Below are 25,085 nucleotides of genomic sequence, written 5' to 3' on the forward strand. Positions count from 1 at the left end.
CAGTAAGGTTAGATGAGAGTGATAAAGACCTGGAGTACCATTTGGGGTACAAAGTATCGTATCTTAGAAAGGATGCCTACTGTTTGGGAGATGTTTTTGAAAATATGCTGTATGTGGGTTTGAAATTTAAGACAGCAATCAATGTGGAGCCATAGAAATTTGCCGTCAGTGTGTCTTGAAATGGGGGAACCATATAACAATATGTTTAGTTGAATATCTACAGCTCTGTTTCCAAACAGTATGTAGTAGTTTTTGTCAATATTGAGAGTAAGTTTGTTGGTTGTTGTCCAAGTAGATATTTTTAGTAGCTCATCATTTACAGTGTTTCTAAGTATGGTCTGGTTTGGGTGAGAGAAGACATAAGTAGTGTCATCTGCAAAAAGAACAGGCTTAAGTACAGCCTCTCCTCACTTAACAATGAAGTTCCAATCCTAAGGCCACGTCGTTAAACGAATTCGTCGCTAAGTGAGGAGCATACTATAATGGTAGCGAGTTCGTGCCAGCCATCTTTGATATTGGTTTAATGTCACCTCTGCACCAATTATAACATTTCTGTTATATTTTTAAATGTTTATACAGTAGTGTACTGTATTTAAATAAAAGAAATAGTAGAGGAAATCAGCTCTAATATACATTATTTAGGTATGAATGCTGGTCAAAGAGCCCATCATAAGTCTGAGGCGTCGGTAAACGAGTACGTCGCTAAGTGAAGAGAGGCTGTAGTTTAGAAGCATTGGGGAGGTCACTGATGTAAATGAGAAAGAGTACTGGTCCAAGGACCACTACCCTGGGGGCTCCAACAATAACAGGTTGTGTGATGGAGACAACACCATTTGTGTATACATACTGGTGTCTGTGTGATGAATGGTTTAAAAAACCGACAAGTTGAAGATTGAGACACTCATACTGGTGTCTATTGCCAAGATATGATTTTAGGTAATCGAGCGAGTGTCCTCTGACCCCGTAATGCTCAAGTTTTAGGTGTAAGAGATCATGGTTGACTGTATCAAATGCTCTCCATAGATCTATGAAGAGACCCAGTGGAATTTCCTTTTTTTTCAAGTGCCGAATAAAGAAGTTCAAGCATATGTGTAATTGAATCATTTGTACTTTTGCTTGGCCTAAATCCAAACTGGCAGGGGTTAAATATGTTGTGGGATACTAAGCAGGAGTAAACTTGCTTGATTTTTTAAAAGATTTTAGACAGAAGGGGTAGGTTTAATATACATAGGTCTATTAGTTATTTAAATCAGTAGGATCACCTCCTTTGTGGACTGGAATAACCCTTGCTGTCTTGAGTAGGGATGGGAAGGTTGAAGATTCAATGGACTTGTTAAGCATGATAGTGGCTCTCTTTGCACTGCAACTCATTATTGTAATATCATAATCTCAGTGTAATCTTGCAAAGAAATAAATTTTTTTTGTTTGTTTGTTGTAAAAAGTGTTGCAATAATGGGTGACAACAAATGAGAAGCTTTTTTATACACGAGTAGTGGTAAGTTATTTGGGTCTTCTGCCTTCGCCAACATCATTACCTCATTCCACTTTCATGTAGTGTAGAAACGCTCATAAGAGAAAAGAATTTAATTAAAAGCATTATAAGAGTTTTCATAATACTGTTCATAATATCCCACATAGTAAAACATCACATAGATAAATAAAGAGCTAAAACAAAATATTAAAAACAGCAATGAACCTTGCAAAAGATAGACAGTAAACTCCAGGTCCAGGTAACAAGGTTATTTTACATGTACACTAACTTATGCCAGCTTCACAAATAATCTTAGTTGCATATACTTCTCAGAATAAAGAAGTTCTAAGCTTGAAATATCAGATAAAACAATGAACACCAACAATTACCATACTAAAAGTTCAGTAATACCTTGATCTAATGGGCCTCAATATAATGGGCTTTTAACCCATTGACTGTTGAAACCCCAAATCCTGAGGTGTCTCATGGTAAAAAAAAAAAAAAAATCTTATGAAATGATAGAGAATCTTTTCCTGATGGTAATGACACACTCACACTCACGCGAGCTTTTAAATCTCTGCACAAAATTCAATTTAAACCAGCAAATAATAGAGCCTACTAGACTGGAGAATACACTAGACCTCATCTTCACTAACAATGATGATCTGATAAGAAATGTCACCATATCAAAAACAACATACTCAGATCACAACATAATTGAGGTTCAGTCATGTATGCGCGGAGCCCCAGACCGACATAATGAGATTAGTCACGAGGGAGCATTCACCAAATTCAACTTCAATAACAAAAACAAAGTGGGACCAAGTAAACCAAGTCCTAACCGATATAAGCTGGGAAGATATACTAAGCAACACAGACCCCAACTTATGCCTAGAACAGATTAACTCGGTGGCACTTGATGTATGCACAAGGCTTATTCCTCTAAGAAAAAGGAGGAGTAGATGTAAAATAGAAAGAGACAGGCGCTCCCTTTACAGGCGACGGAAAAGAATAACAGAGCAGCTAAAAGAAGTCAATACATCTGAAATGCATAGGGAGACACTGGTCAGAGGAATAGCAAGCATTGAACTTAAGCTAAAAGAATCCTTTAGGAGTCAGGAATCGCAGGAAGAACTAAAAGCCATAAATGAAATCGAAAGAAACCCAAAGTATTTCTTCTCCTATGCCAAATCAAAATCGAGAACAATGTCCAGTATTGGGCCCCTACTTAAACAAGATGGGTCCTACACAGATGACAGCAAGGAAATGAGTGAGCTACTCAAGTCCCAATATGACTCAGTTTTTAGCAAGCCGCTAACCAGACAGAGTCGAAGATCAAAATGAATTTTTTATGAAAGAGCCACAAAATTTGATTAACACAAGCCTATCCGATGTTATCCTGACACCAAATGACTTCGAACAGGCGATAAATGACATGCCCATGCACTCTGCCCCAGGGCCAGACTCATGGAACTCTGTGTTCATCAAGAACTGCAAGAAGCCCCTATCACGAGCCTTTTCCATCCTATGGAGAGGGAGCATGGACACGGGGGTCGTCCCACAGTTACTAAAAACAACAGACATAGCCCCACTCCACAAAGGGGGCAGTAAAGCAACAGCAAAGAACTACAGACCAATAGCACTAACATCCCATATCATAAAAATCTTTGAAAGGGTCCTAAGAAGCAAGATCACCACCCATCTAGAAACCCATCAGTTACACAACCCAGGGCAACATGGGTTTAGAACAGGTCGCTCCTGTCTGTCTCAACTATTGGATCACTACGACAAGGTCCTAAATGCACTAGAAGAGAAAAAGAATGCAGATGTAATATATACAGACTTTGCAAAAGCCTTCGACAAGTGTGACCATGGTGTAATAGCGCACAAAATGCGTGCTAAAGGAATAACAGGAAAAGTCGGTCGATGGATCTATAATTTCCTCACTAACAGAACACAGAGAGTAGTCGTCAACAGAGTAAAGTCCGAGGCAGCTACGGTGAAAAGCTCTGTTCCACAAGGCACAGTACTCGCTCCCACCTGATCAACCAGTCTGTTACTGCTGGTTGCACCCAATCCAACATACGAGCCACAGCCCGGCTGGTCAGGTACCGACTTTAGGTGCTTGTCCAGTGCCTGCTTGAAGACAGCCAGGGGTCTATTGGTAATCCCCCTTATGTATGCTGGGAGGCAGTTGAACAGTCTCGGGCCCCTGACACTTATTGTATTGTCTCTTAAGGTGCTTGTGACACCCCTGCTTTTCATTGGGGAGATGTTGCATCGTCTGCCGAGTCTTTTGCTTTCGTTGTGAGTGATTTTTGTGTGCAAGTTCGGTACTAGTCCCTCTAGGATTTTCCAGGTGTAAATAATCATGTATCTCTCCTGCCTGCATTCCAGGGAGTACAGGTTCAGGAACTCCAAGCGCTCCCCCAGTAATTGAGGTGTTTTATCTCCGTTATGCGCGCCGTGAAGGTTCCCTGTACATTTTCTAAGTCAGCAATTTCACCTGCCTTGAAAGGTGCTGTTAGTGTGCAGCAATATTCCAGCCTAGATAGAACAAGTGACCTGAAGAGTGTCATCATGGGCTTGGCATCCCTAGTTTTGAATTATTATTATTATCCATCCTGTCATTTTTCAAGCAGATGCAATTGATACAATGTTATGGTCCTTGAAGGTGAGATCCTCTGACATGATCACTCCCAGGTCTTTGACACTGGTTTTTTGCTCTATTTTGTGGCCGGAATTTTTGTACTCTGATGAAGTTTTAATTTCCTCACGTTTACCATATTGGAGTAATTGAAATTTCTCATTGTTGAACTTCATATTGTTTTCTGCAACCCATTGAAAGATTTGGTTGATGTCCGCCTGGAGCCTTGCAGTGTCTGCAATGGAAGACTGTCATGCAGATTCGGGTGTCATCTGCAAAGGAAGATATCCTTGTCTATGTCAGATATGAGGATGAGAAACAAGATGGGAGTGAGTACTGTGCCTTGTGGAACAGAGCTTTTCACCGTAGCTGCCTCAGACTTTACTCTGTTGACTACTACTCTGTGTTCTGTTTGTGAGGAAATTATAGATCCATCTTCCAACTTTTCTTGTTATTCCTTTAGCACGCATTTTGTGAGCTATTACGCCATGGTCACACTTGCAGAGTTATCATTATTACTATATACGTATTTTTATTTGGGTGGCTGAAGTAACTTTGGTGGGGTTTAGCCCTTTGGCACTGCCACTTCTTCCCCCCCCCTATCATTTTCTTATATTTACTGGCTCTCATCATACACTTGTCCTTAAAGTTTCTCCTGTATCTCATGGGGGATTGTGTGGTTCAAATGAAAGCGTCTTCAGCTAGCACACTGAGGGATTAATCCCGGCATGCATGAAATGCTGGTCGTGTTTTGTAGCAATACATTACTGCATCTCCAGCAGTTTCCTCAGTAAGAGTCAGAGTTATTTGAAGATCTCAACCAGTTGTGGGAAGCAGGCTGGCTCAAGGGCCACTGAGAAATCAGTTGTTTTCACCTCAGGGTATTTGACCTACCATAATCTGCTTAATTTTGTAAGGTAATTTAAACAATGCAATAATGCTATCAAGGGTGAGTAGAGCAGAAGAGAAGATAATGGAACTTTGCCGTTGTCAATTTTACATCTACTCCTACCATCCTGTCAGCTGTGGTCAGGGAGGAACTCTCTGGCAAGCTCACACAGCTGGTAGTAAGCAGCATCATGGAATGATCTCGGAACAAAATTTTGCTGCTCTCCCAACTTGTGGCAAGTAACATCAGAGTCAATGCCTTCCGATTTTTTCCATATTCACTATGACTAAAGTAATTTTTCCACTTGTCATGGTTACTTGAATCGAAACGAGTATATCTCAAGAATTACATGCATTATTCTACATGAGAACTTAAAAAAAAAAAAAAAATTCTAACTTTAGTCACTGTACAATATACTGTAAATTATTTCTGGGATAATAAATGAAATATCCTTCTGATAGAATATATCATCTGTGCTGCACCGTTCAAGGGGTCGGTATTTTGATACTATAGTAATGAGCTCCTGATTCAAGAAACTGGAGCTACATACTAATATCTAGATAAAAACCAAACAACCTCATATTCTCCAGGTTCTTTACTGCCCATATGGGTTTAGCACATCCCTGCAAATATCATGTTACTAATAAAATTTACCTGTGTTGCAATATAGTACTTGGATTCATTCCTGGCACCTCTCACATAGTTGGCATTGATGTACTCAGAGTTGTGTGAATCCTTTGGCAATTTCAGCACTACTCTAGTTTCTGGCACTGGTATAACATTTGCATATCTGGTGAGAAAAATTATAAATGTTAATCTTCAATTAAATACATCACTCCTAATGATCATGCTTTCAAAAAATTTGAGAAATTCATTATAAAGGCTATATGAATTGTCTTTCTTTTTGGGTGACCCTGCCGTGGTGGAAAATGGCAGACATTCTAAAAAATACATACAGCCTCTCCCCACTTATTGATGGAGCTCTGTTCTTGAGACTACCTCATTAAATGAATTCATCACTAAGTGAGTAGCATAGTATAATGGTAGTGAGTTCATGTTGACCATCTTTTATAACATTTATAACATTTCTGGTATATTTTTAAAAGTTTATACAGTAGTGTACTGTATATTTAAATACACAGAATAGAGAAAATCAGCTCTAATTTACATTATTTAGGTATGAATAGTGGTCAGAGAGCCCATCGTAAGTCTGAGGCGTTGGTAAACAAGTACTTCGTTAAGTGAGGAGAGGCTACACATACATATATACACTAGGGCCCCACTTATATGGCAGATTAGGTTCCGAGCTACTGCCGTAAAGCAGACATCACCGGAAAGCAGAACACCATTTTTCTTCCTCTTATAAATGTCAGATAACAAGTTTACATTAACATATATTAAGTAAGCAATAGAACTAGGCATTAAGAACAATGAAAGTAAAATACACACACAATGAACTCATTATTGCCTTAAAATATTTGTAGTCTTAATGTAGGGCGAGAGGTGAGTCGTATTTATTTGTGGGAAATTTGAATAGAAAAAAGTCACTGACTTTTTTTGGGGTTATCCTAGGTTCTCTACACATATGCTGCTATGTATGATAATCTATGTAACTGTATCTGTGTATACATAAATAAACTTACTTATGGTAGCCATCCAGATCAGCCTACCCCGCCCCACCCACACACAATATATTATGACAATTAAAGCGACCCAAAGCAATAAAATACATACATGTACACAGTTCATTCATTTACCTTAAAATATTCGTAGTCTTAATGTAGGGTGAGAGGCGAGTCGTATTTTTATTTGTAGTAAGTCAGGTTTGGGAAGTATGGTAGCCAGCCAGGTCAGCCCACCCCACCCACACGTAATATACGACATTTAAAGTGCCCCAGAGCGATAAAATAAATATACAGTATATTCATTAATTACCTGAAAATATTTGTAGTTTTAATGTAGGGTGAGAGGCAAGTCGTGTTTATTTATAGGAAGTCAGGTGTGGAAAGTATGGTAGAAAGCCAGGGCAGCCCACCTCACCCGCACGTAATGTAAACAAACGGATGCATCTGCTTTTGGTTGATCCAAGTTCATTCCCATGTCTGTGAATCTTATACGTATCAAAATATAAACACTTTACATTGTGCACAAGTTGTCTCCATATTGATAGAGTAGAATCAACAAAGAGGAACATTCTCATTCTCATGTACACCATTCTTAGAAGAAATGACGCTCTGAGTGCTGAGTGAAGGCATACGAAAGCAATAATTTTCCAGTTAACCCCAGTATTATTATAGAGGGTGTGGTAGGTTAGTTTGAGGTGCCAGGTGTAAATGATAATGGGAGCCCTTTGATTGAACTTTGTATAGAAAGAGGTTTAGTTATATATAGGTAATATATATTTTAAGAAAAAGAGGATAAATAAGTATACAAGATATGATGTAGGGCGTAATGACAGTAGTTTGTTGGATTACGTATTGGTAGATAAAAGACTGTTGAGTAGACTTCAGGATGTACATGTTTATAGAGAGGCTACAGATATATCAGATCACTTTTTAGTTGTAGCTACAGTGAGAGTAAAAGGTAGATGGGATACAAGGAAAACAGAAGCAGCAAGTAAGAGAGAGAGGTGAAGGTTTATAAACTAAAAGAGGAGACAGTTAAGGTAAGACATAAACAACTATTGGAGGATAGATGGGCTAGTGAGAGTATAGGCAATGGGGTAGATGTTGTTTAAGAATGAAGTGTAAGACGTTCAGCAGAAGTTTGAGGTTACTGGAAAAGTGGGTGCGGGAGGGAAGAAGAGCGACTGGAGGAATGATGATGTAAAGAGAGTAGTAAGGGAGAAAAAATTAGCATATGGGAGGTTTTTACAAAGTAGCAGTGATGCAAGGAAGGAAGAGTATATGGAGAGAAAAAGAGGGGCTAAGAGAGTGGTAAAGCAATGTAAAATGAGAGCAAATGAGAGAGTGGGTGAGATGTTAACAAATTTTGTTGAAAATAAGAAAAACTTTTGGAGTGAAATTAATAAGTTGAGGAAACCTAGGGAACTAATGGATTTGACAGTTAAAAATAGGAAAGGAGAGTTATTAAATGGAGAGTTAGAGGTATTGGGAAGATGGAGGGAATATTTTGAGGAATTGTTAAATGTTGTTGAAGGTAGGGAAGCTTGATTTCGTGTATAGAGCAAGGAGGAATAACATCTTATACGAGTGAGGAAGAGCCAGTTGTGAGTGTAGGTGAAGTTCATGAGGCAGTGGGTAGAATGAAATGGGGTAAGCCAGCTGGGATTGATGGAATAAAGATAGAAATGTTAAAAGCAGGTGGGGATATAGTTTTGGAGTACTAGTTGGTGCTATTATTTAATAAATGTATAGAAGAGGGTAAGGTACCTAGGGATTGGCACAGAGCATGCATAGCTCCTTTGTATAAAGAAAAAGGGAACAAAAGTGAGTGCAAAAATTATATGGGAAGAAGTCTGAGTATACCTGGTAAAGTGTATGGTAGAATTATTATTTACCATTGTGTTGTGGTACGTCAATAATGTTCAGAATTATTATTGAAAGAATTAAGAGTAAGACAGAGAGTAGGATAGCAGATGAACAAGGAGGCTTTAGGAAAGTAACAGGGTGTGTAAACCAAGTGTTGACAGTGAAACATACAGGTGGACAGTGTTTAGAAAAAGGTAAAGAGGTTTTTGAGACATTTATGGATTTGGAAAAGGCATATAACAGGGTGGATAGGGGGGCAATGTGGCAGATGGTGCAGGTGTATGGAATAGGAGGTTGCTTACTGAAAGCAGTGAAGAGTTTTTACGAGGATAGCGAGGCTCAGGTTAGAGTGTGTAGGAGAGAGGAAGATTATTTCCCAGTAAAAGTAGGCCTTACATAAGGATGTGTGATGTCATCATTGTTGTTCAATATATTTATAGATGGGGTTGTATGAGAACTGAATACATGGGTCTTGGCAAGAAGTGTGGGGTTAAAAGATAAAGAATCTAGCACAAAGTGGGAGTTGTCACAGTTGCTCCTTGCTGATGACACTGTGCTTTTGGGAGATTCAGAAGAGAAGTTGCAGAAGATGGTGGATGAGTTTGATGAGGTATGTAAAAGAATTAAGTTAAAAGTGAATATAGGAAAGAGTAAGGTGATGAGGATGGCAAAAATTAGGTGACAAAAGATTGGATATCAGAATGGAGGGAGAGAGTATGGAAGAGGTGAATGTATTCAGATATTTGGGAGTGGACGTGTCAGCAGATGGGTCTATGAAGGATGAGGTGAATCATAGAACTGATGTGGGGAAAAGGGGTGAGTGGTGCACTTAGGAGTCTGTGGAGACAAAGAACTTTGTCTGTGGAAGCAAAGAGGAATGTATGAGAGTATACTTATACCAACACACTTATATGGGTGGTGAAAGTTGCAACAAGGAGATGTCATGTCTGAGGGCAACATGTGGTGTGAATATAATGCAGAGAATTCATAGTTTGGAAATTAGGAGGTGGTGTGGGATTACCAAAACTATTATCCAGAGGGACGAGGAGGGGTGCTTGAGGTGGTTCAGACATGTAGAGAGGATGGAACAAAATAGAATGACTTCGAGAGTGTATATATCTGTAGCAGAGAGAAGGCAGGGTAGGGGTCAGCCTAGGAAAGGTTGAAGGTAAAAGTAAAGGAGGTTTTGTGTGTGAGGGGCTTGGATTTCCAGCAAGTATGCGTGAGCGTATTTGATAGGAGTGAATGGAGACTAATAGTTTTTAATGCTTGATGTGCTGCTGGAGTGTGAGCAAGGTAACATTTATGAAGGGATCCAGGGAAACCGGCAGGCTGGACTGAGTCCTGGAGATGGAAAGTAGTGTCTGCACTCTGAATGAGGGGTGTTAATGTTGCAGTTTTATAACTGTAGTGTAAGCACACCTCTGGCAAGATTGTGATGGAGTGAATGATGATGAAAGTTTTTCTTTTTTGGGCCACCCTGCCTTGGTGGGAAACGGCCGATGTGTTAATAAAAAATAATTTTTCTCTGATGTTGAACTGAAGAAAACTTTATTCTTGCCGTCATTCCTACAAGCCATCTGGCTACCACATCTCGTATTTATGTTAATTTATTCTATTGTAGGGTGTATTTATCATGTTTATATGTTATGTAGCTTGTTTATTATATAATATTGAAAAAATATCATAGATGGATTAATGGAAATGTCTATATTAACATAATACGACATTTAATGCACCTAAGAGATTATTATATGGCGTCAGGAGTAGAGAGACTTAGTGATTTTAATGTGTACCTGCACACCAGCAAAGTGTGCAAGTGTATTTAGGTACAGGTACACAAGTATAATTCTCAGAGTAAAATACAGTGTACATATACATATAAAATATTCTAGGTTATAGGTAGGTAGACAGCAACCATCCAGGGAGGTACTACGATCCTGCCAAGCGAGTGTAAAATCAAAACCTGCAATTGTTTTACATGATGGCAAGATTTCAGGTATGTATTGTTACTTCAACTTACACTTAGATCAAACTACCCATGCAAGTACAAGCATATATATACAAACCTCTCTGGGTTTTCTTCTATTTTCTTACTACTGCCTCCCAGCATACATAAGGGGGATTACCAATAGACCCCTGGCTATCTTCAAGCAGGCACTGGACAAGCACCTAAAGTCGGTACCTGACCAGCCGGGCTGTGGCTCGTACATTGGATTGCATGCAGTCAGCAGTAACAGCCTGGCTGATCAGGCTTTGATCCACCATGAGGCCTGGTCACAGACCGGGCCGTGGGGGCGTTGACCCCCGGAACTCTCTCCAGGTAAACTCCAGGTAAACTACTACTTGTTCTTATTTCCTCTTATCTCCATGGGGAAGTGGAACAGAATACTTCCTCTGTAAGCCATGTGTGTCGTAAGAGTCGCTAAAATGCCCGGAGCAAGGGGCTAGTAACTCCTTCTCCTGTATACATTACTAAAATTAAAAAGAGAAACTTTTGTTTTTCTTTTTGGGCCACCCTGCCTCAGTGGGGAAAGATCGCATTGTTGAAAGAAGACATAAAATATGGAATAGCTTTAAAACACTTGAAATTCTGGAAAGTTTCCAGACATAATAGATGTGCTTACAGAGAATGTTAAAAACTGGGTGGGACATGCTGTATTTGAAAGACAGGGAGCCATATAGCGAGTTTTGGTCATAATTTGAAACTGCCATATTAGTGGAATGTCATAAGGTGAAATGCCATAAAGTGGGGCCCTACTGTATATGTACAGCCTCTCCTCACTTAGCGATGTACTTGTTTACCGATGTCTCAGACTTACAATGGGCCCTATGACCAGATTTCATATAAATAATGTATATGCATATTAGTACTGATTTCCTCTATTCTGTTTATTTCAGTATGCAGTACCTACTGCATAAACATCTAAAAATATACCAGAAATGTTATAAATGGTGCAAAGGCGACATTGAAACAATGTCAAAGATAGCTGACAGACACTCGCTACCATTATAGTATGCTCCTCACTTAGCGACGAATTCATTTAATGATGTGGTCTTAGGAATGGAAATCTGTTGTTAAGTGAGGAGAGGCTGTAATTTTATACATTTCTCTATTATGACAAGATTATTTACTTAGTTCTAATTGTATTCTTCCTATGAGCTCACAGAATTTGCAGTCTTGAATTTCTCAAATAGTGTGCCATCATTCACAATCTTCTACTTCCTCCAGAATTGCAGACAATGCGATCCAAAAAATACTCTCCTCACATAATACTGCAAGACTTCTCATTTTTTCTATAGGAAATACAACTGACAGTCATGCCAGTGTAGCAGTGCATACATCAGATATGAGACATAACCAGAATGGCACCCAGGAAAGCTCCTCACTTAGCGGCGAATTCATTTAACGACATGGTCTCACGAATGGAACTCTGTCATTAAGTGAGGAGAGGTTGCATATATGTACGTGTATGGATATTCTTCTTCTTTCAACAAATTGGCTGTTTCCCACTGAGGCAGGGTGGCCCAAAAAGAAAAACAAAAGTTTCTCTTTTTAACTTTAGTAATGTATACAGAAGAAGGGGTTACTAGCCCCTTGTCCTTGGCATTTTAGTTGCCTCTTATGACACACATGGCTTACAGAGGAAGAATTCTGTTCCACTTTCCATGGAGATATTCAGAAATAAATAAGAAAAAATCTAGTAAAATAATTTAAGAAAACACAAGGGTGTGTGTATATATATATATGCTTTTACATGCATATGTAGTGTGACCTAAGTGTAAGTAGAAGGAACAAAATGTACCTGAAATCTTGTATGTTTACAAGACAGAAAAAAAGACACCAGCAATCCTACCATTATGTAAAACAGTTTCAGGCTTCCGTTTTACACACACTTGGCAGGACGGTAGTACCTCCCTGGTACTATCGACTAATGTTCTGGAAGAAAGGGGCTAGTAACCCTGTCTCCTGTATACACAGTATTACTAAATTTAAAAGGAGAAATTTTTATTTTTTCCTTTTGGGCCACCCTGTCTTGGTGGGATATGGCCAGTTTGCTGAAAAAAATGATTTGTGTGTATATTGTAGTTATTTATAAAGAGCACCATATCCTTATACATTATCCCAAAAAATAACATTTTAGTACATACCTGTTTTTATCTTCTACACCTGATGGTAACTCGTCATATTTTGGCATATTCACCGGAATAGTTCCAAACTCTTCATATACACCATCGATGTCAGAGATAAAGTGAGTAAGCTTGGCAAAGTTCAGGAGGCGTGTGGGGCCATTCTAAGGATAAAGGCAAGATACAGATTTTAGGAAACATTTAAGTAGGCATCGGAATAAGTTATCTCATCATCCAAGTGACCCAAGTGTAATTGATGGCTTTCTGGAACTGGGCAAATTAAAATACTAAACTGAATATTTTTATTAATTCCAATTTTGTAGAGTTCAAATTTTTAACAAGGAATCATTGTGTTCAGTGGCATTCGAAGATGAAGGAAACAAGTGAAGAATAATAAAGATCTTTAAGGATATTTTCCAAAGGAAATAAGATTAAAAATCTCAAAATTAAAAAAAATAAATGGAAGAAAGAAGGGAAAAGACTAAATAATATTACAGAAAATGGGAAAACAAAAAAGTTGAATTAGAAAGAAGAAAGTTGGGAGAACTGGAAAGGCAGATCAGTAGAAATATTTTATAAGAGACTATGTATGGGAATGGAAAGAAGGGGAGAATAACTCCAGCCCAGAAATCCACATCAAAAGAGGCAAGAGTTAAAATATTTGTGCTAAAATAAAGGAATATGTGTGCTGTTAACCATTACCATCAGCAGTTCAGTATACTTACTGGATCATCAAAGGCCTGGTTTAAGTAAGACTTAACAGATCTGCCAGAAGCTCGTCTCTTGCTCTTACGTCTAAAGGAGCGATATACAGAAACACTGTCCATACTGTAGGCATCCATGCTGACAGGTGTGCATCGACGCCCATAATAGTTGTTTGTAGAGCCTCGTCTCTTGACGACCATCTTAAGAACGTAAGGAAAGCACTTCTGAATCATTTTTATATTCTGCATATTGAGTATTAATACATATTTTTTGTCAATTTGGATTTTTAAGCTAATTTTATACATGGAATGATATTTCAATGTTGAGATTAATATACAGTGGACCCCCGGTATTCAATGGCATCGGTATTCGATAAATCCGGTATTCGATGCATTTTAACGCAAAAATTTTGCCTCTGTATCCGACTGAAAACCCGGTATTTGATATGATTCATACGAGACGTGTCCACGTGTGGCCTGAACTGCCCCTTGTGTGCCAGTGTTTACAAGCCAGCCAGTGTGCGCGCATCTAAGGATACATTCGGTACATTCCATATTATCCATATTATCACTGTTTTTGGTGCTTGTTTCTGCAAAATAAGTCACCATGGGCCCCAAGAAAGCTAGTGCCAACCCTGTGGTAAAAAGGGTGAGAATTAGTATGGAAATTAAGAAAGATTTTGAAGGGTTTGGGGCTAACCCTGAGAAGCCTATGCCAGTTGTGGAATCCATTGTGCCTACTTCAAAAATTAAGGAAATGTGTGCACAGTGGGTTGAAGTGCAAACCTTTATGAATGAAAATCGCCCTAACACAGCTATTGTAAGCCGTGCTGGTGACTATTACAATGACAATGTTGTGGCCCATTTTAGACAAATCGTAAAGGAACAGGAGGTACAGAGCTCTATGGACAGATTTGTTGTGCGACAGAGGTCCAGTGACTCAAGCTGGTCCTAGTGGCATTAAAAGAAGAAGGGAAGTAACCCCAGAAAAGAACTTGCTACCTCAAGTCCTAATGGAAGGGGATTCCCCTTCTAAACACTAACACCATCCACACTCTCCCCTCCTCCCATCCCATCAATCATTGCCAGATCTTCAATAAAGGTAAGTGTCATGTAACTGTGCATGTCTTCTTCAGTTTGTGTGTATTAAAATTAATATTTCATGTGGTAAAATTTTTTTTTTCATACTTTTGGGTGTCTTGCACAGATTAATTTGATTTCCATTATTTCTTATGGGGAAAATTTATTCGCTTTTCGATATTTTCGGTATTCGATGAGCTCTCAGGAACGGATTAATATCGAATACTGGGGGTCCACTGTATTAGTGCATCTTTGAAAGTAACTGTCATTTGAACCATTTATGCTGATTTCAGTCATATAATACATATTGAATAATGAAAAGTTAATGTGTGTGTGTGTGACAGGAAGAGCCCCAGGATATGCCCATTTGGAATGTTCCATATCCATTCATACAAACTTGCCTTGAGACCCAGCAAGGTCCACCTTATGCTTTTTGTTAAATAATACTCCTACTTCAACTCTTATCACATGCTGATGCTCCCTTGTTATAGGCAGTGCCACCTGGGACCCAGGCTGTACCCAGTCAAAAGTACTCTCCATCAGTGTGTGGTTGGACATGCCTGATTCTCAAGACATTACAACCCCTTGTCAAACAGGAAATATACAGATGTGAAAAAAAAAAGTTCTGTCATATTTCAGATAAACCAGCTGTTTTTCTTTGTTGCTATTTCTTTGGGAGGAAGCATTGAAGACCATCTTATTTCCATGAATGACATTATCAATGAATTTGAATCTTTCTGCATGACATTACTTTGTAGGAGCTTAGAACTGGATACAGCATTCCATCTTCACATTCTGCACAGCCTCAGTTGCAGTAAAGAACTGCACTCTAATTTTATCTAGAACAACCAAATCTACTTTTCTTAAATGGATAGCCCATTCCTCAATCCCACAAACAATGGAGCTGACATCTTTGGTGAATGGGGCATGCAACACTTGGAGCTGGCCATGATCATGCGTGTCTAGCTACCTTCCCAAGGGTTGGTACCCATCTTCAAATTCTTCTACGGCCCTTGCAACATCTGGTTAAAATGTGTATAGTTTGTGTAATATAATCTGCATTGTCATCTTCAAATGACATCATTATGCCTGCCCTTGTGTCCCCGTATATCATGAAACTCTGAGAAAACTCACCTTGAGTCACGTAAAGTGGACCATGGTGTCAACTTTGACTCTTAGCTGCTAGACTGATAGAGATGGGTGAAATCAGCCACTTTCAACACTAGTGCCATTTTCTCATTCATCCATGCCTCTTCAATGTGGGGGACTAACTCAGCAAAGACAATGCCTCATACCTTTCTCTCCTTTTTTCTTTGCATGTATCAGCCAGAAATTTTCTTGCATAGTTGCACAGTTCAGTCAAGTACTTAATATATTTGTATTCAAAAGCACACATTTTCAGAGCACAAAATTTGCCCAGTAGTGTGCCTTCTAGAAGTGCTGTGCATGTTCATATTAATTTGTCTATTTGAAATGTTGCTGCTTTATGGAGATTGTGTAGAAGAAACAAGCTACTTGGACTGACTTTCTTATACATGAAGAAAGTGAATGTAACCTCGCATGTTTACACGAAACTGGTGCAACACTGCCTTCATCTTCCATCTTGAGCATTTTATTTTCAGTTCTTTTCTCAGTTAAGCATTGTACTAGAGTGTGCATGAATGGTAATACTACGAAGAGTTTGCATCCATGGCTGCTTCAGTGCTCTGGCTATCAATAAAAATGCTGGCCGTAGTATTCTCGAGAGTTATCCAAGATGAATGAATTTGATCAAATTCTCTGCAAGTGAACTGTATCCACTGTACAGTACTGTCAATGATATTTCAGTGGTTCTGGTTTTGTCTTCTTGTCAAATCAGGCACAGCCTCCAGTCGATCTGAGCTGGAAATGAAGCCGTTGAAGGATCTGAATAGTCATCATCTACAATGAAGCTCTTGGAAATGTTTGATTTTTATCCATTTTAATCAGTGGTCTTATAGAACCTGGATAATGGAAAGTATTCAGTATCACTCCAAGGAAGGGAAGGATAAGTATAATTCCCTGGATCAAGATCCCTTCACTGGTATCTATTCACCTCGTTAAGTGCATCTTTTGTTCATCAACAACCAACACCATCAGTCTAGAAACAATCTTTATTACCATCCATTACCAGACTTATCAGTGACACTTAAATTCTACAATATATTTAACTTACGGTAACTATTACCACACATCACTAACACCACCAATGACCAAAACAATCCTCTATCAACTACCTGCTACCAGATACCCAGTTGGTATTCTGTATATTTACTGCCATTATGCTTTCCTCAGTACCTCACTTCTTAGTATTTTAAAAAATTGGTCCATTCAGTCAAATTTAGATGATTTGCTATTTCCTAGGACCCCTTTGGACATTTAAAAGTCAATTAATACCCACTTTCAATATCTAGGCCTTTCCAGTTGAGTAGGTATGTGAATTAATAGTTACTAGAAATTCTTCACAATGTGTGTTCAAGTGCTAAACTGGATGCTTTTATCACAAGGTTACAAAATTCGTATATAGCATTCATTTAAGTTTCCCCACTATATGCAAGCAGAGGCTAAAACAAACTTGATGAATAAGACACAGTAGCAAGTGTTGCTACTGTGCCTTATTCACCCATATGTCGGTACTGTATACCATCCATAAGAGGATAAAGCATGCTTACAAAGAAGAGAAGAGCTGCAATAACTGTAACACCAACAATGCTGCAGATAACAATGATGACAATAGCGGAGGTGCCAACTGAAGCCTCTTTTTCTTGTAAGGGATTGGTGTTTGTAGGACCACGATCATCGTGCTTAGCTGTCATCAACTCCAACTGTGACACCTAAGAAAGAGGAATAATTTTAACTTTCATGTCTCTACACATATAACATTTTTTTTTTTTGTGATATGACAAAAAATTTAATCACTGTCTTTTGCAGAAATCTCTCATATCATCTTAAGAATATTAAGAAAAAACTGACCTTCGGTTTCAGGTAGGTCAGGTCTTCACTAATTTTGATGTCCATTGGAAAAAGTGGAAATTGTTTAGTGAGATTAGGGTTGATTTTGCCAGCACTAGTGACGTAGAAGTACACATTTGTTTTATTGACTTCAGATTGAGGATGACTGTGTTCAACAGATGATGGTTTATGCACACTGCAATCTGGCATGTTGAAAAACTCAATTTCATGAGGCTCCACATACCTGCAGATGATCAGGCAAGAAGCAAGAAAAGGTAAAAATGTGTTTCTACTAAATAATTTGATTTAAAAATAAAGCAAAAATATAAGTACTTGGGGTTGATATTTTGAATTTCATTAACTATACATGGGAAACTGTCGTTGGAAAATATATAAAGATTTTCATATGCTATTAATAATGATCTTTGACAATCCTTTTGTACTATTTTAACTACTGTATAGAACTACAATATTAAACACAGATATACTAACACTTTTCCTTCCAGATGCCGACTAATCCACTGTGAAAGCAGTGAACGGAAGTTTTTCTTGTGGTGACAGAATTCTCCATTACTGTAAGCTACAAGAGCCCTGATGAAAGGAAGCTGACACTTTACCACAGTACCATTTGAGAGTGTTTCTAATGTAGTGAGAGATGGTGTTGTCTCTGTTAGGAGTCAGAACATTTATAATTAAATAAAATAGAGATATAGGGCTGAGCTATTCAAGACTGTATGTTTACCTAAAATTTTGAGATTCTAATTAATTATCTTGAAAAAATTTGATTTTGGTATACTATATATAAAAGAAATGTATTTTGTTGTACTTGAAGCAGGTAAGGTACACACACAGCAGAAATATAGAAATATTGCTAAATAACGTCCTACAATAAGAGACAGGTTAAATACAAAATTATTTGGTGAACAAAATAGCTGTTAACAGAGAAGCAAGCTTATTGTGACAATGCTTTTCGATAGCAAATAGCAACACTAGCAGGACTGAAAGCAAAAACGTCATCAGAATGCAAAAGCATTGTCATTCATAAAAAGGGCAAACATTAAATGTTAAATAGGAAACAAAACTTACTTTGGTATTACACAAAGATCATAGAAAGCAATATTAATGTAAATTGCTGAAGGTAATCAGAGAAAATTAAATAATGTTCATTCCAAGTACTAAAACAACATTAATCAACATTTTACTTGTCCTAATGCATGATGTTTTCCTGGGTTCTAATACAGTTTATAAATTTTGCCAAATATGATCATCAGCCATTTCGGTTCAAGTCACTAATGCAGTGACACGACTCATTATTATGAGGCAGCTCTAAACACATAAGAGTCTTCTAATTTCTGGGGAATGGGACAGACATGTTAGAAGGGAAGGGTAGGTCTAATACTTTGAACCCTTAAAATAGTACAGCTCTTCAATATCAACAGATTAAAAATGTATATTTTTATTACACAGATCCTACCGGTTGGGGTTATAAAGATGGGCACTTCACTTGAGGATGTTGTGGGAACTGCTGTGGTGGTGGTGGTGGTGGTTTGTGGGATTGTGACTTTAGTTGTGCTTGTCTTTGTTGCTGTAGTAGTAGACATTGGAGATTTCACTGTTACAGGTGTGGGAGTGCCAGATGTTGACGAGGAAGATGACCTTTCCACTGTTGTCGATTCTTTAAAAATAGAAAAAGAAACTTACTTTGGGCCTAAAGACTACTAGAAATTTCTGAAACATCAATCCAGACAAAAATTAATAATGTAATTTTATTTTATTTAAGATGTGAGAACTTAATATTCAAAGGTTAGCTATACAACCTATTTCATTCAGTATTGCATTTGAATGTAATAAATTTCTCACCCTTCTCAGGAGATTCTCCATGTGTGCCACCTTCAGTACCTTCAATGGGTTCTTCTAGATGTACATGTGTGGAACTTTCAGTGGCGACACCTATGGCTGTCGGGGCAACCAATATTTGTGAGTCCAAGTTAGAGCTAGCGAAGGAAGTGGGGAGAGTAGCTACAGATGCTGAGGACATGGGGATATCATGGGTAATTGTGGATTCCGAGGACTCTAGCAAGACAGAAGCAAGTGGGGGTAATGAAGATTTGCTTGTTATATCTGTTGCTGATGGGGTAACTGAAACTGGTATGCCAGAAGAGCTTGGGAATATTTCTGGAACAAACATAGTTGGGAAAGAAGGTAGTTTTTCTGTTACTATAATAGTGGGTTCAGGGTTTGTCTCTACCACTGAGGATTTTTCCTCAGAAACAGCAGAACTGCTTGAGGGAGAGGTTGATACAAGTTCTGTGAATGCTGTAACCAGGGGTATGGAGGTATGTTCATTCTTCAAAGGGGTGTAATCTGCTGTAGGGAAAGCAATAGGAGAAGATTCAACTTCATAATTTTCAATAACACTAGAGGTTAAATATTCATCTAGAACCGAAGGTTCACTAAGCATGGCACTCTCTGACTCGCGGCCATTTTCCTGCTCAATAGAGGTAGCAAAGAAATCAGAGACAGAAGTAGAGGGTGCAATTTCTGTGCTGAAGTCATCAAATGGTGCAGTGTGTGTGGCAGTGCTCTCAACTAATGCAGTGATAGAAATTGGGAAAGGAATGCTGCTAATATCAGGCAATATGTCACTATTTTCAGTAAAAATACTAGGCTGAATAGTTTCACTCCTAATTGGTGTAAAACCGCCAGTCATTTCTGGGGACATATGAGAAACATTTGCAGTAATAAGTGTTATTGGAGTTAAAGAGGCTACTGGCATACTCTGAATAGTGTTTTCTGTTGATTCCAAAACAGGCGTCCAAGTGGCACTATCAGTCAGAGGTGTCACTTCATTTACTTCTGTCAGACTGACCAAAGATATTGGTTGAAATATTGTTTGTGAAGAATATGGAATTTTACTCTTTGAAAATTCGGTATCTAAATTTATAGCATCACTTGAGGCTATTTCTATACTCTCGGTAACAAGAGGTTTAGAAGTAAAGTAATCTGTAATGTCTTCTGTAGGAAAGATAGACAATGAGGCAAGATTAGGAGTGGTGTATATTGATTCCTCTGGATAAGGAGTGAAAATTACATCTGTTAAGCTGTCGCTTTCGAGTGTGGGCTGGACACTAAAATCATTTAAACTGGTTGTTGGTGACTGTGCGAAAGTCTCGAGTATGTCCTCAGTGCTAAGTGTGGAGGGAGTAAGGGTAGGAGCTGAGGAGACTTCCGATTCTAATGCTTCAGTTATACTCGCGTCGTTGGGAAATCTGGAAGTGACAAAAGCAGTAATGGTATTGGAAGCTGGGGTAATGGCTGAAGATGTTCGCTGCGTGCTTAATGGCTGTGTATTTACAGTTCGAGAAGGCGATGACTGCGATAAAAGCATCCACAAGGGGGTTCTAGAGGAGTTTGCAGCCTGCGAAGTACGTATAAAAGTTGGCTTTACACTACCCAGGGCATTTGTTCTTGTAGTTGTTACTAGCCCACTGCCACTAGCAGGGATGGATGGAGTTCGAGAAGTGGTGGTGGCAGAAGAGACAAGTTGTAGATCATCTATACCTGGTAACACTGAGTCAGTGCTAGTAGATTCATCAACAGAAATGTCACCGGCTGTCGTGGACTCGTAGTAATCGTCATCTCCAGGAGAATCTAGATGATCCTGTGGAGGTTTTTGTCCCGTGGTTTGTGGGCTCAAATCTTGGGCTTCATCAGCAATGACTGTTAAATTATCACCATTCAGTTCATCTAGGTTAATAACTTCACTCCCTACTACCCCGTTAGGTATAACAGAAGATAAAGAGGGAGTAAAGTCTGTAGCTGGAGTAGCGGCTTGAGTATGAGATACAAATGTAACTTCAGCTTCTGCGAACATTGATGAATGCGAATTGGATAGTGAGGGGGTGACAGTAAATGGTCTTGCAGCTTCAAAAAGTGCGCTGGATTGCAGTTCTGAAATGCTTGAGGATAGTTCAATAACCGGTCGGTTAAAGTCGGGCTGAGTAGAAGGTGAGGCTAAACCTGACAAACTGAGGTCATCTTGATCAAACAGAGGTCCTGGAACAGGTGTTGGGGCAACTGAAGGTAGATCAAAGAAGTATTGTGTGACTGGAACTTTGCTTACTGTAAACGATGGCAAAATCGAAGGCACTTGTGGAACAGAAGAAACTGAAGGAAGAGCAATTGCAGTTGGTGGAGGGTCAGTTGGGAATCTTATTGTTGGCCTTCGTGATGGTCTGCTACCATTATCCAAAAGATGCGAGGGCCAGTTAGGCAACCACTCATCTTCATCAGTGAGAACACGAACTAATGATGACGGTCGAGTAAATGCTGCAGACTGCTCAGGAACTGTTGGTGTGAGTGATACTTCTCCAGAGAATATAATGCGGCGTGTCAGCTGGGGTACAGTTGTAGTGCTTACAGCTTCTTTGAAACTATCTATCGTCATCTCGAGGTCAGTGGGAGACTCGAAATATTCCATAACTCCCATTCTCTTGTTAAGTCTGTCATCATGAAGAACACTAGAATCTGTAGTAGCTTCTAGTTCATCTGTTAGGTCTTCGAAGTCTGGAATGGTTGTATCTTCTGCAGGCTTGGTAGTAGTTGTCGTGAGATCATCTGACGTGAGGGCGTTGTGACTCTCTGCATCTTCGGTCGTCTCAGCATCATTAGTAGCGTTAATAAGAGAGTCGGCATTATTTTCTGCTATACTCCCAGTTACATCAAAGTCTCCGATGAGGAAGGAATCGGCGCCCCCAACGCTCAGCTGTCCTTTCACAACTGTAAATTGAAACACATTTAACACATGATAATGATATGCCAAAACAAAATACAATATAATGAATAATTTGTCAGAAACGTTATTAGTAAATTAGCACAACATGTGCTTTTGTATATTTTGTCATCAACGATCACTTCATAATTAGATAATATCCCAATTATCAACAGCAGTAGTAGATGCAATAACACGAATAAGAAAATCAATACTAGAAACAACAGGTACTACAAATGCAGGAATAGAAACAGGAACAAGAAAATAATAGCAAAGAGGATAAAAAAAGTATATAGGAAAGTATATACATTCATCAACAACAGGAACTATAACAAAATCAATATATAAAATTAACCTTAGTATCAACAAGAACATAAATAAGACAAGAAACGCTAGGATTAAGATCAGTGCGAAAAAAATAAGGACGACTTAAATCGAAATAAGAGTTAATGAATCATCTGCCCAGTTTATCTATACTTCCATGCCATTGGATTGTCATAAATATACAACTGGCACACGACTATCATGCAATGTAGTATTTGTTAATTATACCTTCCCATCTCGTAAGCTTTTGGGACAAAGCCTCGTGAACCCCTCATTCCAGCCTCTGTAATGCAGTATGTTTCCGACAGAAGCTTACAGGTCAAAACCCACATTCCTTTTCGAGTTTACACTTCCAATCATAATACCTGCATTTCTCTTTCGAACTATACATGACCAATGATTATCCTGAAGCCTGCAAGATAAGACCCGCATTCCAATTAGTTTGTTACATGATTATTCAGTACATCCACTCACGTGTTCAGTTTCCAGCGAAGACCGTGGATTGACAAGTCATACCTTTCAAGGACGCTGGAATGATGAGAAACTAACTATATTTACTTGTTACATCCACGGCCATTACTACACAAAAGAAAGAAAACAAGAAAACGAATGAGGTGGGTCACTAAAAACCGGATGTGTGGAAGTGTGAATTGCTCATTACTCTAAAATTTGTTCATGATTGCAGCCATGTATAAACGTAAGTAACCATTCTTACAGTATTCATTACCTTTGTAACTTGTGAGTTCATTACCTTTGTAACTTGTGAGTTCATTACCTTGTACCTAGTTCAGCCATCAAAACTTTGGAGCCCGGTCCCTGGACCCATTGTGTACCTCTGTAATCTGTAAATACCTTTGTAACTTGTAATGATTGTGACTAGACCTACCTGGAGTTCATTACCTTTGTAAATTGTGAGTTCATTACCTTTGTAAATTGTGAGTTCATTGCCTCTGTAGCTTGCTCAGCTATCAAAACTTTGAGGCCCAGTCCCTGGACCCATTATGTACCTCTGTAATCTTTTGACTACCGCCCACAGGATGGGTATGGGGTGCATAATAAACATATTAAACTAAACTAACTGCTTCACGTTTAATGTCTCGGCAGTCATTAGTTGGTTCCACTCCACCACCTCGCAACCACCTTACGACGATATTTATCTTACGTCTCGAAACTGGTTGACAGGAAATGGTCGAAGAAAATATCACGATTTGGCTCTAAATCTGTTACGTAAACTTCTATACGGTGACTGGAAGGCTATCTGTGTAGACAAGGAAAAAAATAGAGAGCTAGTAAGGGAAGCAGAAAGAGGGAGAGTAAGGCTGGCAGATACATGTGGTATCTAATAACTGACAGGAAAAGAAGCCCTTAGCTTATTAAGGTTTACAAGCTAAATATAGCTAATGACATTTCAGCTGTTATTTCAAATTCGAAATATGCATGAAAATCCTAATATTATTGTGATATGTGATTTCAAGATATAAGGACCTGCCTTGCATGGGCCAGTAGGCCTTCTGCAGTGTTCCTCCATTCTTATGTTCTTAATAGATTTTGGAAAGCCGTTATTGGTGGAATTACTCAGATTTATCATATGGATAGTTTACGATACAGACAAGTTGATGAATAAGACATGTATAACACTTGGGTAATGGGTTTCTTTATTGCTCAGATGTCCGTACACTGCACCTGCGTTTTAATCACCTACTTAGATTCAATGCACTAACTAGAAACAATATTATAAAGAGCCCCTGTTAAAGTTAATTTTACCTTGTTTAATAATATTACATTTGACGTACAGAGCAAATCTCTCTCCGATGACTTTATCTAGTATGAAGCATTATTCAGTTCAAGTACTGAATACCAAAGTTTGTAGAAGAGTGCCTTCAGCATACTTTTACATGCTATTTCCAAAAGTTTAAGAAACTCGTCAATCAAAACAATTTTTCTTGGTCTAAAGAAAACTCACGGAGAAAAAAAAAAAACTTGTTCAAATTAGTGCTATATAATTTATTGAAAAACACTTCAAAAGACTACTGAAGAAAATCTCCTTTTGATGTCGAAACATACAAGACCTTTGAAGTACCGTAGTCTCTTTTATGTTTATTTGTATCAACGACCAGAGTTTACTACACTTTTGTGCCTGAAAATTGTTCGTACTTGGGGCAAAAGCCCCACACATGAAATTCGTATTTCATTTTCGATCCGACTCTAGACAATGCATTATGTCACGGCTACAAGCAAGAGCATTGACGAACGCTATAAAATTCCATATCTCAATTTTGAGTTGAATAGCGTGATCCCAGCCATCTTGCCTGTAGCCAAGAGAGCACTGAAGAGTAGTTCCTGTATACTGAATGTGAATCATCGTCACAAGCTAGTTATAGTATTTCTTCAAGTTCTTTTTGAGGAAGCTGGTTGTCAGAATGGTCTTTTACGTTGACAAGTGTTCATTACACTTTAGTTATCCTTACACGCAATATTATGTATATACATGTATATATATATATATATATATATATATATATATATATATATATATATATATATAGATATATATATATATATATGTGTGTGTGTATGTGTGTGTGTGTGTGTGTGTGTGTGTGTGTG

The 25,085-nt window shown here is 38.5% G+C and overlaps 1 protein-coding gene across 9 annotated transcripts in view; it reads right to left on the reverse strand.

Moving 5' to 3' along the window:
- LOC128693776 (uncharacterized) overlaps window positions 1-25,085 on the reverse strand; it is a 204,135-nt gene that overhangs the window by 23,583 nt on the left and 155,467 nt on the right. For 8 of the 9 annotated variants that reach the window (XR_011392762.1, XM_053783629.2, XM_053783628.2 and 5 more), the window contains 8 exons: window positions 19,244-22,162; window positions 18,858-19,058; window positions 17,876-18,050; window positions 17,405-17,627; window positions 17,104-17,265; window positions 13,355-13,555; window positions 12,651-12,793; window positions 5,662-5,797 (listed from right to left, as the gene is read on the reverse strand). Coding sequence is in view for 8 of the 9 variants with exons in the window: in XM_053783629.2 (XP_053639604.1) it covers window positions 5,662-5,797; window positions 12,651-12,793; window positions 13,355-13,555; window positions 17,104-17,265; window positions 17,405-17,627; window positions 17,876-18,050; window positions 18,858-19,058; window positions 19,244-22,162 (4,160 nt within the window). In the remaining variant the exon portion in view is untranslated. The remainder of the gene's footprint in view (window positions 1-5,661; window positions 5,798-12,650; window positions 12,794-13,354; window positions 13,556-17,103; window positions 17,266-17,404; window positions 17,628-17,875; window positions 18,051-18,857; window positions 19,059-19,243; window positions 22,163-25,085) is intronic. The other variant, XM_070091158.1, reaches the window with a different exon arrangement.

This window comes from Cherax quadricarinatus, chromosome 34 (assembly GCF_038502225.1).
Source record: "Cherax quadricarinatus isolate ZL_2023a chromosome 34, ASM3850222v1, whole genome shotgun sequence".
In the NCBI taxonomy this organism is placed as follows: Eukaryota; Metazoa; Arthropoda; class Malacostraca; order Decapoda; family Parastacidae; genus Cherax; species Cherax quadricarinatus.